Source organism: Neomonachus schauinslandi, chromosome X, assembly GCF_002201575.2.
Source record: "Neomonachus schauinslandi chromosome X, ASM220157v2, whole genome shotgun sequence".
NCBI classification, from domain to species: Eukaryota; Metazoa; Chordata; class Mammalia; order Carnivora; family Phocidae; genus Neomonachus; species Neomonachus schauinslandi.
Window position 1 is genome coordinate 81,030,059 of NC_058419.1, and position 16,195 is coordinate 81,046,253.

The window sequence follows — 16,195 nt, forward strand, 5'->3', positions numbered from 1 at the left end:
TTGTGTTGGTGTTGAAGAGGAAAAGGCCGCTGACATCGACCTCTACCACTGCCCCAACTGTGAAGTCTTACATGGGCCCTCCATTAGTAAGTAGATCTTGGGGTTTCCAAGAGGAGATGGTCCAGAGGTGAGACAAAGCAAAGGAAGCTTGGAAGGGAGATTGCCTTTGCCTGAATGCTTGGGAAGTAGCAAAAGCCTGTGTAGGCCCTGCAGGCTATAGCAGCTGTCCCACTGAGAGGGCAGAAGTGCAGAGCTTTATCTCCCTCAGGACGTCCCCAGAGGAAGCACCAGCCTCACCAGGAACTTGCCCTGAGTTTGTCAGGGCCTCGTTGACTCCAGGTGCTCCAAGAGGTTGTTAGATTGGAAGAGAAGCAGGATCTGCTGAAGCCTTTGCTCTTGGAACCATAGCTCATGGCCATTCGGACTCACAGTCTCATGTCTTTTTCTGGCTTAGTGAAAAAACGCCGTGTATCTTCAAAAGGGCATGACACACACAAGGGGAAGCCAGTGAAGACTGGAAGCTCTACATTCATTCGAGAGCTCCGGAGTAGGACCTTTGACAGGTAAGGGTTGGTGAATGCCAGGGCTCTGGGAGGCTAGGATCCATCTCTTCCCAACTTTCCCACTAGCTGTCCTATTAGGTGCCTCCCCCATTTGGGAATATCCGCAGGGTTCTGTGTGTTCCCTTTGGGGAGGGATCTTCTGTTTTAGTCATTTTCTTTTTTAAGATTTTATTTATTTATTTGAGAGAGATCAGAGAGAGCACAAGCAGGGGGAATGGCAGAGGGAGAGGGAGAAGGTGACTCCCTGCTGAGCAGGCAGCCCAATGTGGGGCTCGATCCCAGGACCCTGGGATCATGACCTGAGCCGAAGGCAGACACTTAACTGACTGAGCCACCCAGGCGCCCCTGTTTTAGTCATTTTCTAAGAAACATTGTTAGAGTTTCATTTAACATGCAGAGTATGTTAACGTCTGCTTGTAAAAACTTTTGGTAGATTGGGAATCAGTTTTCGCCTGTCAGGAGAGGGTAGTTACATGCGCCTAAGGAATGCTTCAATTAGGAGTCTAAAAATCAGAAAGTTTAATTCTCTCATTGTAGAGAAAATGAAACTTTAAAAATAAAAAAAATGTTTGGGTGGTCAAGTATTTCTTTTAAATCAAAAAATATTTCCCCCTTTTAAACCGGTTTTTTTTTTATTTTAAATTTTTATTTCAAAATTAAACTCTGCCCAACATGAGGCTCGAACTCATGACCCGGAGATCAAGAGTCTCATGCTCTACGGACTGAGCCAGCCAGGTGGCTTTTTTTTCCCTTTTAAAAATATCAAAATGAGCTTATTAAAAATAAATTACTTGAATAAAAATGAGTTAGAAAAAGTAATGAATAAAGTACTCTCTTTTGCTTAGCTTTTAATTCATGCAACCATTTTCAGTTTTCCTGTAATTGAAATGTTATTTAGAAAATATGTGTTTCTTCAACTTAATATTCTTTGATTTGTTTATTCAGAGGCAGTGAGTCTCCTTTCTCCTCCCTCAGATCTCTTCAGCCAACCAATGTCTTGTGCATTCTTTAAGAAATAGTTTTGTTTATATAAATGTGTGTGTGTGTGTATGTGTGTGTGTATCCTGCTTTTTCTAAAAAAGCATAAATACACTCTGTATTCTGCATCTTGCTTTTTTTTTTTTAACTTAAATTATATATCTTGGAGATTAATCCATAATAGCATATACAAATGTTTTTCATTCTTTTTCATGGACATTTAGTATTCCATTGTATGCGTATATAACTTATTTAACCAATCCCGTATTGAACATTTAAATTGATTCTAGTATTTTGCTGTTAGAAAAAAGTGCTGCAGTGAATGTCTTTGTACTTAAGTTTTTGCATATGTGGATAAGTATATGTGTAGATTTACTACCTAAAAGTGAAATTGCTAGACCAAAGAATATGTGCTTTAAAAATGTTTATAAATGTTGCTAAATTGTTTGGAAAGTGACGATCCATTTCATACTACCACTAGACACTGAATGAGGGTGGTTCTTTCCCTATATCCTGGCCAAAACACTCTTTACTATCAAACTTTTTTTTTTTGCCTTTCTGATAAGATAGAAGTGAAATGTTTTCCCTTGCATTTAATTATGAAGAAGGCACATATATTTTTGTGCCTTTATAAGTCGTCTTTATTTCTTTTTCTGTTTGCTGCCTGCTTATGTCATTTGACAATTTTTCTATTGGGTTACTGCCTGTTTTTTAACTGATTTATAATAGCTTTTCTGGAAGAAAATTTTATTTAAGCATGTATTATTGTTGAAGTATAATTAACATACAGTGTTATGTTAGTTTCAACTATACAGTATACTTGAGCAATTCTATGCATTACTCAGTGATCATCGTGATCCACATGAGTGAAATCCTATAGTATTTGTCTTTCTCTGACTTACTTCTCTGACTTCTCTGACTTACTTCTCTGACTTACTTCACTTAGGACTCTAGGACCATCCATGTTGCAAATGGCAAGAGCTCATTCTTTTTTATGGCTGAGTAATATTCTGTTGTGTGTGTGTGTGTGTGTGTGTGTGTGTGTGTGTGTGTGTACACCCACATCTTCTTTATACATTCATCTATGAATGGACATTTGGGTTGCTTCTATATATTAGCTATTGTAAATAATGCTACAGTAAACAATGAGGTTATCACCTTACACCTGTCAGAATGGCTAGAATAAAAAAGATAAGAAATAACAAGTGTTGGAGAGGATGTGGAGAAAAAGGAACCCTTGTGCACTGTTGGTGGGAATAAAACTGGTGCAGCCACTGTGGAAACAGTATGGAGGGCCCTCAAAAAATTAAAGATAAAAATATCATATGAACTAGTAATTCTACTACTGGGTATTTACCCAAAGAAGATGAAAACACTAATTCAAAAAGATATATGCACCCCTAAGTTTCTTTGTAGGAAATTTTAATTTTTATATAGTTAAATTTATTTATTGCTATTTTTAATTACTACTGGGCCTTTGTCTCTCCCATGTTTTTTCTACTACTCTATGACTTCATGTTTTTCAATTTAATCTTAGATCCATCTAGAATTATGTAAAAGAGTGAGATAAACATTGAGCTTAATATTTTTCCAGATGTTTTCCAACACAACTTGGCCAAATAGTCTATTTCTAGCATGATTTTAAAAAAAAAACTGTTTTCTAGTTAACTAAGTATATGTGTTGAGAAAGTGGTTGTAAAAATTGTTTTTTTAATCCGTCTTGTCTTTTTCTTCTTTTTTAAATTTATTTTAATTCTAGTATAATTAACATACAGTGTTATATTAGTTTCAGGTGTACAATCTAGTGATTCAACAATTCTATACATTACTCAGTGCTCATCATAATAAGTGTGCTCTTTAATTCTCGTCACCTATTTCGCCCATCCCCTCCACCCACCTCCCCTCTGGTAACCATCAATTCGTTCTCTATAGTTAAGAGTCTGTTTTTTTGGTTTGTCTCTTTATTTTTCCTTTGTTTTGTTTCTTAAATGCTACATTTGAGTGAAATCATATGGTATTTGTCTTTCTCTGACTGATTCATTTAGCTTAGCAATATACTCTGTAGCTCCATCCATGTCGTTGCAAATGGCAAGATTTCATTCCTTCTTATGGCTGAATAATATCCATTGTGTGTGTATATATATACACATATATACCACATCTTCTTTATCCATTTATCTATTGATGGACACTTCGGCTGCTTCCATAATTTGGCTATTGTAAATAATACTGCAATAAACATAGGGGTGCAGATATCCTTTCGAATTAGTGTTTTCATATTTTGGGGGTAAATACCCAGTAGTGTGATTATCAGATCATATGGCAGTTCCGTTTTTATTTTTATTTATTTTTATTTATTTTTAAATATTTTATTTGAGAGAGAGAATGAGAGAGAGAGAGAGCACGTGAGAGGGGGGAGGGTCAGAGGGAGAAGCAGACTCCCTGCTGAGCAGGGAGCCCGATGCGGGACTCGATCCAGGGACTCCAGGATCATGACCTGAGCCGAAGGCAGTCGCCCAACCAACTGAGCCACCCAGGCGCCCTTTATTTTTATTTTTTTGAGGCATTTCCATACTGTTTTCCATAGTGGCTACACCAGTTTGCATTCACACCAACAGTGCATGAGGGTTCCTGTTTGTCTACATCCTCGCCAACACTTTTTTCTTGTTTTTGATTTTAGCCCTTCTGACAGGTGATATCTCAGTGTAGTTTGGATTTATATTTTCCTGATGATCAGTGATGTTGAACATCTTTTCGTGTGTCTGTTGGGCATCTGTATGTCTTCTTTGAAGAAATATATGTTTGTGTCTTCTGCTCATTTTTTAATTGGATTACTTGTGGTTTTTTGTGTTGAGTTGTGTAAGTTCTTTATATATTTTGGATACTAACCCTTTATTGGATATATCATTCAAAAATCAGTCTTTTCTCTTTATTTGCCAATGTTTTAAATGGGTGATGCTGCTCTGGGTTAGAGGAAATTAGCTAAATTTGCAGATACATCTTTTCTTTCTGAGCAGGCTATTGGCTGATTTCTTCTTTTGCCATGCAGCGAAGAGTACCCTATTGACAAGATATCCTAGGTTTAGCTCCCTTCCTCTGCCAGTGACCAGGCTTCTTGCCTCAGGCAGGTCATTTCTTTCCTGGCACATGAGGTGTGTGCCATTAGTTGCCGGCCCACATTAAGGTCCACTAAGGAAGGCCCCACCCCTTGGTGTGAATGACGTGAATGACGGCGTCAAGTGAGGCCTTCAGTGGCAGAGCCTCTGGGGCTCAGGCTTTCTCTCACGTGGCCCACAGCTCAGATGAAGTGATTCTGAAGCCCACTGGAAGTCAGCTGACTGTGGAATTCCTGGAAGAGAATAGCTTCAGTGTGCCCATCCTAGTCTTGAAGAAGGATGGACTGGGGATGACACTGCCCTCACCATCATTCACTGTGCGGGACGTGGAACACTATGTTGGTAAGCACCGTGTACCCTCTTAACTGTGACATTGTTTACTCCCATCAAGTCTCGTGACCCTTCCCCTCCAGTCTACCTTTGCATTTCTTTTCTAGCCATCTTGGGAATCTGAGGTAAAGTGATTTACCCAGAGTCATTCTTTGGCAAAACTAGAACCCAAATCCTGCTTTTCTTTTCCTTTTCCTCCTAGTAGGCCACACCCCCCCAGGCTGAGCCCCATTTTTTCTTTTACTTGGGGAATTCCAGGGATCATGGTGGTCTCTCTTCTATTGAGATGAGAAAGCCTTTGACTTTTGCCCTCATGTGCCAGTTGTCTCCCGGGCATGAGTGTTTGGGGATAGCAAGAGAAGTGAGGAAACGGCCCAGGCACGTGGATTGTACTGTGAGTGAGGCTGTATGTCAGGCTGTTCTGTTGCTCTAGCAGGCCTGGATCCAACACATAGATCTAAGGAGAGTGTGAGGGATTTCTACCCCTACCTCCTAAACATGTGCACACAAATACAGTGTCTGAGGTGAGAAGTTTTGAGTGTCAGTCCATTCTAGGGACAGGTGAGGAGGGGAGGGAGGCTTCCCTGTTCCAAGACCACTTGGTGCAGAACCCATCTTTTTATTCCAGGTTCTGACAAAGAGATTGATGTGATTGATGTGACCCGCCAGGCCGACTGCAAGATGAAGCTCGGTGATTTTGTGAAATATTATTACAGTGGGAAGAGGGAGAAAGTCCTCAATGTCATTAGTTTGGAATTCTCTGATACCAGGTAGGAAGGGCAGGGGTAAGTAAAAAGCTAACAAAGTCCCTGGAACTTGTGATATACTGAGTATAAGTGTTTCTTTCCCTTCCTCTTGGTAGTTTCTTCCTTTGGGATGATGAGTTGGTTTATACTTTCTAGGGTAGATACCAAATTGTGTTTCTCTTCTACAGTTTCTAGCATTGGATAGAGTATATAGTATCTATTTTAATTAATTTTTGTCTCCTTCAAGAGCTAGGGCAGCTTTCTTAGACCTTTTTTTTTGGTATTTAGACTGTGATATGGTCATTGTTTAACTCCCAGGATAGGTCCCTGGAAATAGATGTACTGAATTAACCCCAAGTAGTTTTTCTAGGGATAAGGTTTCTTAGATTTAAAAGAAAAAAAAAGCTGATAACCTTTAAATTATTCTCTGTGGACTCATGGACTCAATAGATATATGTAGTCTTCTCTGTGCTCAGAACTGTGGGAGATCCCCCAAAATTATAACATATCTGTACTTAGAAAGCTTACTGTCTGATTACTTATTTAACTTTTAATTTTGACATAATTATAGATTTACAGGAAGTTGCAAAAAATACACAGGGAGGTCCTGTGTATTTTTCAGCCAGTTTCCATCAATGGCAGCATCTTACATAACTATAGTGCAATATTAAAACCCTTGCTGTTGGTTTTAACATACAAAGTTAACAACCTGAGGATTTAAAAAAAACTGTTTGTACCTCACTTCATCTTGAAAGACTATTTGAAGTAGCTTACAGAGATACAGAGGGAAAAAATAGACAAAATTCAAACAAAAGGAAAATAAAGGTGGGGAAATAGGATGCATCTGGTGGGTGATCTGCACACAAAATGCATGTATGAGTGTCTGGATAGTTGGTAGAGAAGGACTGTAGAGTTTTCATTGAATTTCCTGAAGGTCAGGACAAGGAAGGGAGTGCAATATTATAAGGTTTGTGGTTTTACATAAGATAAAAACAACCAGATATTTGGGAGAAGTACTTCTTTACCTGAAACTGAGCCCTTGAGAGGTTTCTCTAATGATTCCTCATAAAGACAGTATGGGATGGGGACAGTACAGTAACTGTTATTGACCAAGTACCAAGTGAGTGGATCCGGGTTGGGAGAGTTATGAGCATTTAGTGGAGGAAATGATCTCCTTTAACTGGGGAATTCTGTGGAGCTGGGACTTGGGACTTCTAGAGCTGAGTGGAATGAGGATGCTGACCAGACTTACTGAAATAAGTGTTTTGTCTTATTTGACTCTCACTGGGATGGGGAACATTTTATTCAGGCTTTAACCTTTAATTCCCAGTCAGCTGACATCTGCTTTCCACCCCTTCCTTGCTAGGCTTTCTAACCTTGTGGAGACTCCCAAGATTGTTCGGAAGCTCTCATGGGTGGAGAACTTGTGGCCAGAGGAGTGTATATTTGAGAGGCCCAATGTGCAGAAGTATTGCCTCATGAGCGTGCGGGATAGCTATACAGACTTCCACATTGACTTTGGTGGCACCTCGGTCTGGTATCATGTGCTCAAGGTAGGAATGAATGTGACTTCTAGAGGCAGCCTGGCCTTGGGCCTCCCTCTGTTTCAGGTGGCAGCAAAAAATAGGCTGCTGAGGTCTACCCACCTCCCAGATTCTGTTTGGGTGACATTTCCATATAACTACTCGTTTGTGGTTAGGCACTTAGTGGATATGCCATATAACTGTGTCTACAGTTTTGATGCTTAACATTTTTTTTAATAACCTAAGGTTTTCTCTGACTTTTTATCTTAATTGAACCAATCTATACTCCTATGACTATGTATGGAAATGTCCGTATTTACTGTAGAAATTCTTGGTAACATGAGAAACTTCGCCTCCCCCTTACCATCTTTATTGAGGTATAATTTATACACCATAAAATTAGTCTATTCCAAGTGTATAGTTTGATGACTTTTGACAGTTATATGTAGTCACATAACTGCCACTACCATCATAATAGAGCATAGGGGCACCTGGGTGGCTTAGTCTGTTGAGCGGCTGCCTTCGGCTCGGGGTATGGTCCTGGCATCTTGGGATCGAGTCCCACATCGGGCTGCTGCTCGGTGGGAGTCTGCTTCTGCCTCCTACTCTCCCTCTGTTCTGTCTGTCTCTCAAATAAATAAGTAAAGTCTTATTTAAAAAAAAGATAACAGCATATATGACAAGTTTTTTTTTTTTTAATGTCAACCTTCCTATGGGTAGTTTCCCTTTTAGTGGTTGTTAAAATTTTGTAATTAGCATATTGATTATCAATGACTATGAAGGACTTTTGAGGTCTGGAAAACAAATTTCTTAAGTATTTTTGATTCTTTTCCACCATCACACTATTTAATTTTCTTATCAGAAATGCCAAGGAAAGAGCAGAAAACTTGGATATGGCTCTTGTCCAAATGATCACGAATCTTAAACTAGTTGTTTCCATTGGTTTAACATGAAATTGGAGAATGTAAATCACTATTATGCAAATGTTAGACTTAACTTTTTTATTTTATTGTACTTATTTGAGAGAGAGAGAGCACAAGTGGGAGGGGCAGAGGGAGAGGGAGAGAGAATCTCAAGCAGACTTCTGCACTGAGCACGGAGCCCGATGTGGGGCTCGATCTCATGACCATGAGATCACCACCTGAGCCAAAACCAAGAGTCGGATGCTTAATTGACTGTGCCACCCAGATGCCCCTAACTTTTTTATTTTAAGATAATTCCTTTTTTGTAGAAAAATTTCAAAATGGTAGGAAGAATTCCTGTGTGCCCTTTACTTAGATTGCCCAATGTTACCATTTTATTATATTCTTTCTCTAAAGCAAACATAATACAGTAGTTGCCTCTATATATTTTTTTCTGAAACATTTGAGAGTAGTTGCAGACATGGTATCTCTTTATCTTGTAATAATTCAGTGTGTATTTCTTGAAAATAAGAGCATTCTCTTATAACCACAGTATAGTTATCAAAATCAGGAAATTAATATTGATATAATACTATTATCTAATCTGATCTGATTCAAATTTCTCCAGTTTTACAGTAGGTAATTTCTAATGTTGCTTTTCTACATTGAAATTTATTATCATGAAATATTGGTTAAACTAATCAAGCTGTAGGTTGGGGATATTTTTGTACTAGTGGGCTTTTGTTTCTTTTCTGCCAAATAATCTATCTGGTGATTGCCCAAGCAAAACATAATTGGGAAATAAAATGTTTTTCCAACAGATAATCACCTAACATATAATCTTCTAGAAGTCCTTGGGCAATTACTGAACTTTTAAAGTTTTATTAGCTTTGATTGCAGGTGTGAGAAGGAACACTCTCTGTAAATGGCATTTAAAGGCAAATTCAATTTTCTTTTCATCAGTAATGTGGCCTTAAATTCTCTTAGGGCTAGTAGTATTGATCTACTCATCTATAGAGGCCATTTCTCATTTGGCATTGCATCTAAAATAGGAGCTTTTGGTGTACATTTGTCCTAAGTTGAAAATTTTGTTTGAAATGCCCTTTCCAAATATTTTTGTCAATCTTATAGAAGCTTAAAAGCACAAAGTGCAAAAGGACCTTTTAAAGTTTTCAAATCTACATGAAAATGATTCTTGGATGGGGTTGGGAAAGAATTCTGGCATATTACATGGTCTTGGAGCATGAGAGAGAGAATATCCTTTTGGAGATCCTCTGGAGGATTTTTCTGGAAACTTGATATTTTTGGCACCTCAACCTCTTTTTGTTTCAGGGTGAGAAGATCTTCTACCTGATCCGCCCAACAAATGCCAACCTGACTCTCTTTGAGTGCTGGAGCAGCTCCTCTAACCAGAACGAGATGTTCTTTGGGGACCAGGTGGACAAGTGCTATAAGTGTTCCGTGAAGCAAGGACAGACACTTTTCATTCCTACAGGTCTTCCCTGGGTCCCTCTGGGAGGGTTTCAGGAGGGCGGGAAGCAGATGGGAGGTTGTGGCACCAGAGCCAGCGCCTTCCCATGATGTATTGATTTGATTATGTGGGATATCCCTCTCATATCAGCTGATAATTCAGAACTGGACCACAGGAAAATTCACATGATGGCCAGTGGGCAGCATGGTCACTTCATGAGGTTGCAAGTGGGAAGTTCCGGGAAGAGGTTGATGGACTCCCTTGCACTGGGCTGATGTCAGCTTGGTGAACGGATAGGGAATAGGTCTCTCAGCCCCATGACTCTAGGGATAGTGACTGGGAGGCTGGCATTGCAGGCTATAAATCAGAGTGACTTCGGGTGGGGTGGAGCTTTTCCCCCCCTAAACAATACATTCCAAGGCTTCACCCTAGAATTATGAATTTGTAGGTCTGGGGTGGGATCTCAGTTTGTGTTTTGAATAGGTTCCCCCAGTTGTCTCAATTTGGGGAAGTTGACATCTTTACCATGTTGAGTCTTCCATGAACGCAGTATGTCTTTCCATTTATTTAGATTTTCCTAATCTAAATAGGGAGGCGGGGAGAGAGAGAATCTTAAGCAGGCCCCCAGCACAGAGCCTGAGGTGGGGCTTGATCTCACAACCCTGAGATCACGATCTGAGCTGAAATCAAGAGTCAGATGCTTAATCGACTGAGCCACTCAGGTGTCCCTGTTTAGAGTTTTAGGGTAGGTCTGCTGGCAATAGACTTTCTTAGTTCTCCTTCATCTGTAAATGTCTTCATTTCCCTTTTATTCCTAAAGGATATTTTTGCTGGATATAGAATTCTGGGTTGATAGTTCTTTCCTTTAAGCACTTGGAAGAATGTTGTGCTGCTTCGTTCTGACCTCCATAGTTTCTGATGAGATTTTGGCTGTCATTCAAATTGTCTTTTCCCTTATATGTGTCATTTCTTGCTATTTTTAATTTTTTTTCTTTAGTTCCTAATAGTTAGACTATAATGTGTCTTGGCATGTATTTCTTTGGGTTTATATTACATGTGTTCATTGAGCTTCCTGAATGTGTAGGTTTATATTTTTTGTCATATTAGTGAAGAAATTTTTAGCTATTATTTCTCTGGATGCTTTTTCAGTCCCACACTCTAACTTCTTTTCTTTTGGATCTCTGATTATATGAATGCTATATATATTTTGTTGTAGTCCCACAGGTCCCTGAGTTTATGTTTTTCAGTCTATTTCCTCTCTCTTGTTCATATTGAGTACTTTTTCTTGTTCTGTCTTCAAGTTTTTTGATTCTTTTCTCCATTGTCTTTATTCTTCTGTTGAGTCCGTTTCATTATTTATTTCAGATACAGTATTTTCCAGTTCTAAAATTTCCATTTGTTTCTTATTTATATCTTCTCTTTTTTTGTTTCAAACATGTTTATAATTGTTCATTGAAGCATTCTTATGATAGCTCCTTTAAAATTGTCATATAGGGGTGCCTGGCTGGCTCAGTCAGTTAAGTGACTGCCTTCGGCTCAGGTCATGATCTCAGGGTCCTGGGATCGAGCCCCACATCGGGCTCCCTGCTCAGTGGGGAGTCTGCTTGTCCTTCTCCCTCTGCTCCTCCCCCACTCGTGTGCTTGCTCACTCTCAAATAAATAAATAAAATCTTTTAAAAAATAAAATAAAATTATCATATAGTTCTAACATCTTTGTCCAATATGATATTGTATAATTCTGGATTTTCTTTTCTGTTGCACATATCTGTCTATTCATATATCAATATCATGTTGATTTGATTACATTGGTTTTATATAGCATGTTTAATATATGGTGAGGCACGTTACCTCCCCCCATACCTATCCACTTTTCTCTTTTATAGTTTTCTGTGCCCAGGCATTTATTAATTCATTTATTCATCTTTGAATCCTTTGCCTAATAGGGTGTCACATAATACCTTTTCTACCCTGGGCATTTAATAACTGTTTGATGAATTGAATTTGCCTACCAGAGATTTCAGTTGGATTGATTCGCTTATTGGTATGAAGTCCCATGAACTGGGTATAATCTACTTAGTTTCACAAGTATTGCGTATCTACTGAATACCCCCACATGGGGCTAGGTGCTAGAGACAAAAGATTGATAGGCCATTTCAGTATCATGTTCTAATAGCCACAATAGAGGCATTTACCGCAAGTTTTGGGAGTGTGGAGAAGAGCACTTAGTCTAGCTGAAAGTTTGTGAAAATCTTCTCAGAAGAGTGACACCTGACAGGTAAGTATGGACTGACCAAGGAAAGAAAGGCAGAAAAGTCCTCTCAGACATAGAGAAAGGCATAAGCAAAGCAAGGCTGTGTGAAGTAGTTCATGGATACTAGAGCCTAAAGATCAAGGAGAAAGTGAAGCTGAAAAGTAGGCAGACTGAACTTATCCCAGAGGTGACTGGGGGACCATTGAAGGTTTATTTGTTTATGTAGCAAAAGAGACAAAGAATAATATAATAGACATTTATGTGTTTGTAACCCAACTAAAAATATAAAATATTACACATATATTTGAAGACTCCCATATACCTCTTCTCAATTCCATTCCCATTTTTCCCTCTGAGCTAGCCATTATTCTGAAGTTGGCAATATCCTCATGCATTTCTGTTCCTTTATTATACAGGTAATGGCTCATCAAGCCAATACCTAGGATTGTTTTACATGTTTTTGAATGTTATATAAATGGAATCATATTAGGTAATTCTTCCCAACTTGCTTTTTTCTCTGAACACTATGATTATGAGATTCATGTTGATAAATGTTCACTCATTTTACTTACTTTCCAGTATTCTGTGTATGAGTAAATGGCAATTTATCCATTCTCCTGTGGATGTACATTTCATTGAAGAATTTTGAGCGGGGATGACATGGGCAGATGTGTATTTTAGATATATTGCTTAGGGTTGAGATGTGGAGGATAGACTTCAGAGATTGAGATTGGTATAGAGCAGTGGTTTGCAAACACTTTGGACTCAGGACCCTTTTATACTTTTTAATATCACTGAGGACCCCAAGACTTCTATTTATGTGGTTTGTATTCAATATTTACCACATTATAAATTAAAACTGAGAAAAATTTTAAATATTAATTCATTGGGAAATAATAAACTCATTACATGTTAGCATGACTAATAATTTTTATGAAAAATAACTATTTTCAAATCAAAAAAATGTAGTGAGAAGAGTGACATTTACATTTTTGCAAACCTTTTTAATATCTGGATTAATAGAAAATGACTGGACCCTCAGGGCGCCTGGGTGGCTCATTTGGTTAAGCGTCTGCCTTCGGCTCAGGTCATGATCCCGGGGTCCTGAGATCGAGTCCTGCATCGGGCTCCTTGCTCAGCAAGGAGCCTGCTCCCTCTGCTTGTGCTTTCTCTCTCTCTCTCTAATAAATAAATAAAATCTAAAAAAAAAAGAAAAAAGAAAATGACTGGACCCTCAAGTCTGCTTCTGCATGTTGTGATATCATGTCATTTACCCTCTGGAAAACTCCACTGTATACCTGTGAATGAGGGTGAAAAAGACAAATAACTTCTTAGTATCATCATGAGCATAGTTTTGACCTTGCCTGTGCTCTCAAGGAGTCTCAGGGAGCCCTAGGATTCCCTGGACCATACCTTGAGAACTGCTGGTGTAGAGGAGCCAGTTTGGAGACTGTTGCAAGTAGCCTAGGTGACAGGTAATGAGGGATCTCAACATTGGTAGGATGGATGGATGGGGAAAGGGAGATGAATATGAGAGAGGTTTAAGAAGAAAAATTAGAAGGTCTCAGAAGGCAGTGTAGAGTCAAGGGGAAGGAAAATAATTGAGTTCCAACTAGGTGCATACTTCACAACCAACATATGAAGTAGATGTTTAGCTGGAAAATGGCAGACTTTGAACTCAGGTTTATTCAACACAAAAGCTCTTTGTGTTGTTTTTTTTTTTCCAATATTTTATTTATTTACCTGACAGAGACAGAGAGGGAACACAAGTAGGGGGAGTGGGAGAGGGAAAAGCAGACTTCCCGCGGAGCAGGGAGCCCAATGTGGGGCTCGATCCCAGGACCCTGGGATCATGACCTGAGCCAAAGGCAGATGTTTAATGACTGAGCCAACCAGGAGCCCCCAAAAGCTCTTTGTTTTACCTAGAGTAAAGTTAGAAAGGGGAGACTTGGCGAGGAGGTAATGCCCTTCTAAGAGATGAGAGAGAAGATGGGTGAGGCAGCGGAGAGACTCGAAGTCGAGAGGAGGGAAGTAGAAGGAGTTTAATAACCCCATAAGTTGGTGCAGTTCAGGGTTATAATGGTGGCAGAATGGGTATTGGGAGAGTGGAGGAACTAGAACTTTCTAGAGTCACTGCCAGGTTGGCTGCTCTAAGAAGTTGTGTTTGAGCTGAGTTGAGGCAGTGATGTCCGGAGGAAGTAAGGCCCTCTGCCAGCTGTGATCTTGCCATGTTACCTACAGGATGGATTCATGCTGTGCTGACCCCGGTGGACTGCCTTGCCTTTGGAGGGAACTTTTTACACAGCCTTAACATCGAAATGCAGCTCAAGTGAGTGCTGAAGCTGTTGTGATCCCAAGCTGGCCATTCGCATCTGCTAGAGTCCTTGGGTTCTCCCCTATAGTGAGGAGTGCAGCATAGGAGGAGGCAAGATGATCAGAAAGGAATAGATACTGGTTCCTGATAATGATCAGTGTGAGGATGAATACCCCTTCCTCACTTAGTCATTTATGTGACTTTGGGCAAGTCACATAACCTTTGAGCTCAAGTTTCCTAACCCACAAAGTTGGATTTTGCAGGGTAGTTGTGAGGATTAGAGATAATGGATACAAAGCATTCTAGAACATACCCCATGCATAGTAGGTGCTCAGTAAACAGGATCCTTGTTATCATCGTTGTTGTTGTGCCTACTTCTTCTAGAGCCTATGAGATTGAGAAGCGGCTGAGCACAGCAGACCTCTTCAAGTTTCCTAACTTTGAGACCATCTGTTGGTATGTGGGAAAGCACATCCTGGACATCTTTCGAGGTATGGATCCCTTTGCCAGCTGCCCCTTTTGCCCTGCTTCCCTGAGCGTGTGCATGCACGTGTGTGTACATGCAGATAACCATCACCTCAATGAAGATACAGTACTATTCCATCGCCTCAGAGATCTCCGTAGTGCTACCCCTTTATAGTCTCACCCATTCTTTCCCTTTGCATTATCCATAACTTCTGGAAACCGCTGATCTGTTTTCCATCTCCGTAATTTTGTCATTTCAAGAATACTATAAAATGGAATCATATATTGGGGTGCCTGAGTGGCTTAGTTGGCTAAGCGTCTGCCTTCGGTTCAGGTCGTGATCCTGGGTTCCTGGGATCAAGCCCCGCATCGGGCTCCCTGCTCAGCGGGGAGCCTGTTTCTCCCTCTCCCACTCTGCCTGCTTGTGTTCCCTCTCTCGCAGTCTCTCTCTGTCAAATAAATAAATAAAATCTTAAAAAAAATAAAAAATAAATTTAAAACATGGAATCATATAGTGTGTGAACTTTTGAGATTGGCTCTTTTACTAAGTATAATGTAAGGTAGAGCATGGATTTTAACTTTATTTAGCAAAAGTGGCTGAAAAAATTGAATTACAGTGAAATTATCCCTATTTGCTGCTTATTAAAGTAAAACTCAATCTGGACAATCTCAGAGTTTCCTGAGTGTGCTTCCTATGGGGTGGGGACAAGGCCCAGTCCTGACCAGCCTGGCATCATTGTGTTGGTTCCCAGGTATCAGCCCAGGTAGAAGCCAGCCTGCTTTGATTCCTCTTTTCTGGTCTGTTTTGAAATAGAGAAGCCCCCTTGCTCAGACCTGAGATTCTTCAAGGTAACTTGGACATGAGGAATCCGTATTTTAGTTACAAAGAACCTCAGAAGCAGGGGTGCCTGGGTGGCTCGGTCAGGTTAAGCATCTGACTCTTGGTTTCAGCTCTGGTCATGATGTTAGGGTGATGAGATCGAGCCCTGCATTGGGCTCTGTGCTCATTGTGGAGTCTGCTTGACATTCTTTCCCTGCCCTCCCTCTCTCCTCTGCTCCTTCCCCTGCTTGCATGTGTGCACATTCTCTCTCTCTCAAATAAATAAATAAATAAAATTTAAAAAAAGAACCTCAGAGTCCAGTGAGTACAGTCTCCTACCCACTACTTCAAGCCCTTACTCTGCTACCTAGACTGGCTATCACTTAAGTGTTCTATCAGAGGCTAGATGACTAACCAGTTATTGCCTGTTCAGAACAGCTCGGTTCAGTAGAAAATTCTGTATTGAGCCAAAATATGGCTATTTTTCATAACCTCCTCCTGGAGTAACTCAGAATAAGGGCATTTATTAATGGCCCTTCAGATCTGTGTAGGTGGCAGTCAAGGTCCTCCTGAGTGTGGTTGCATTTTAAAACCCAAGAGGCAGAGCACTTCCAGTGTGGTAGAAGGAACACAGGCCTCAGATTCAGATAGACATAGCTTCAGTCTTGGCTTTGGCTCTTACTGGGTATATGCCCTTGGTTAAGTCTCTTTGCCTC

The 16,195-nt window shown here is 40.0% G+C and overlaps 1 protein-coding gene across 2 annotated transcripts in view; it reads left to right on the top strand.

The window, feature by feature from the left end:
• PHF8 (PHD finger protein 8) overlaps window positions 1–16,195 on the top strand; it is a 91,097-nt gene that overhangs the window by 20,327 nt on the left and 54,575 nt on the right. For both annotated transcript variants that reach the window (XM_044911961.1, XM_021699214.2), the window contains exons 3-10: window positions 1–86; window positions 455–563; window positions 4,839–4,999; window positions 5,616–5,757; window positions 7,100–7,286; window positions 9,491–9,653; window positions 14,122–14,209; window positions 14,579–14,685. In XM_044911961.1, the coding sequence (XP_044767896.1) occupies window positions 1–86; window positions 455–563; window positions 4,839–4,999; window positions 5,616–5,757; window positions 7,100–7,286; window positions 9,491–9,653; window positions 14,122–14,209; window positions 14,579–14,685 (1,043 nt within the window). The remainder of the gene's footprint in view (window positions 87–454; window positions 564–4,838; window positions 5,000–5,615; window positions 5,758–7,099; window positions 7,287–9,490; window positions 9,654–14,121; window positions 14,210–14,578; window positions 14,686–16,195) is intronic.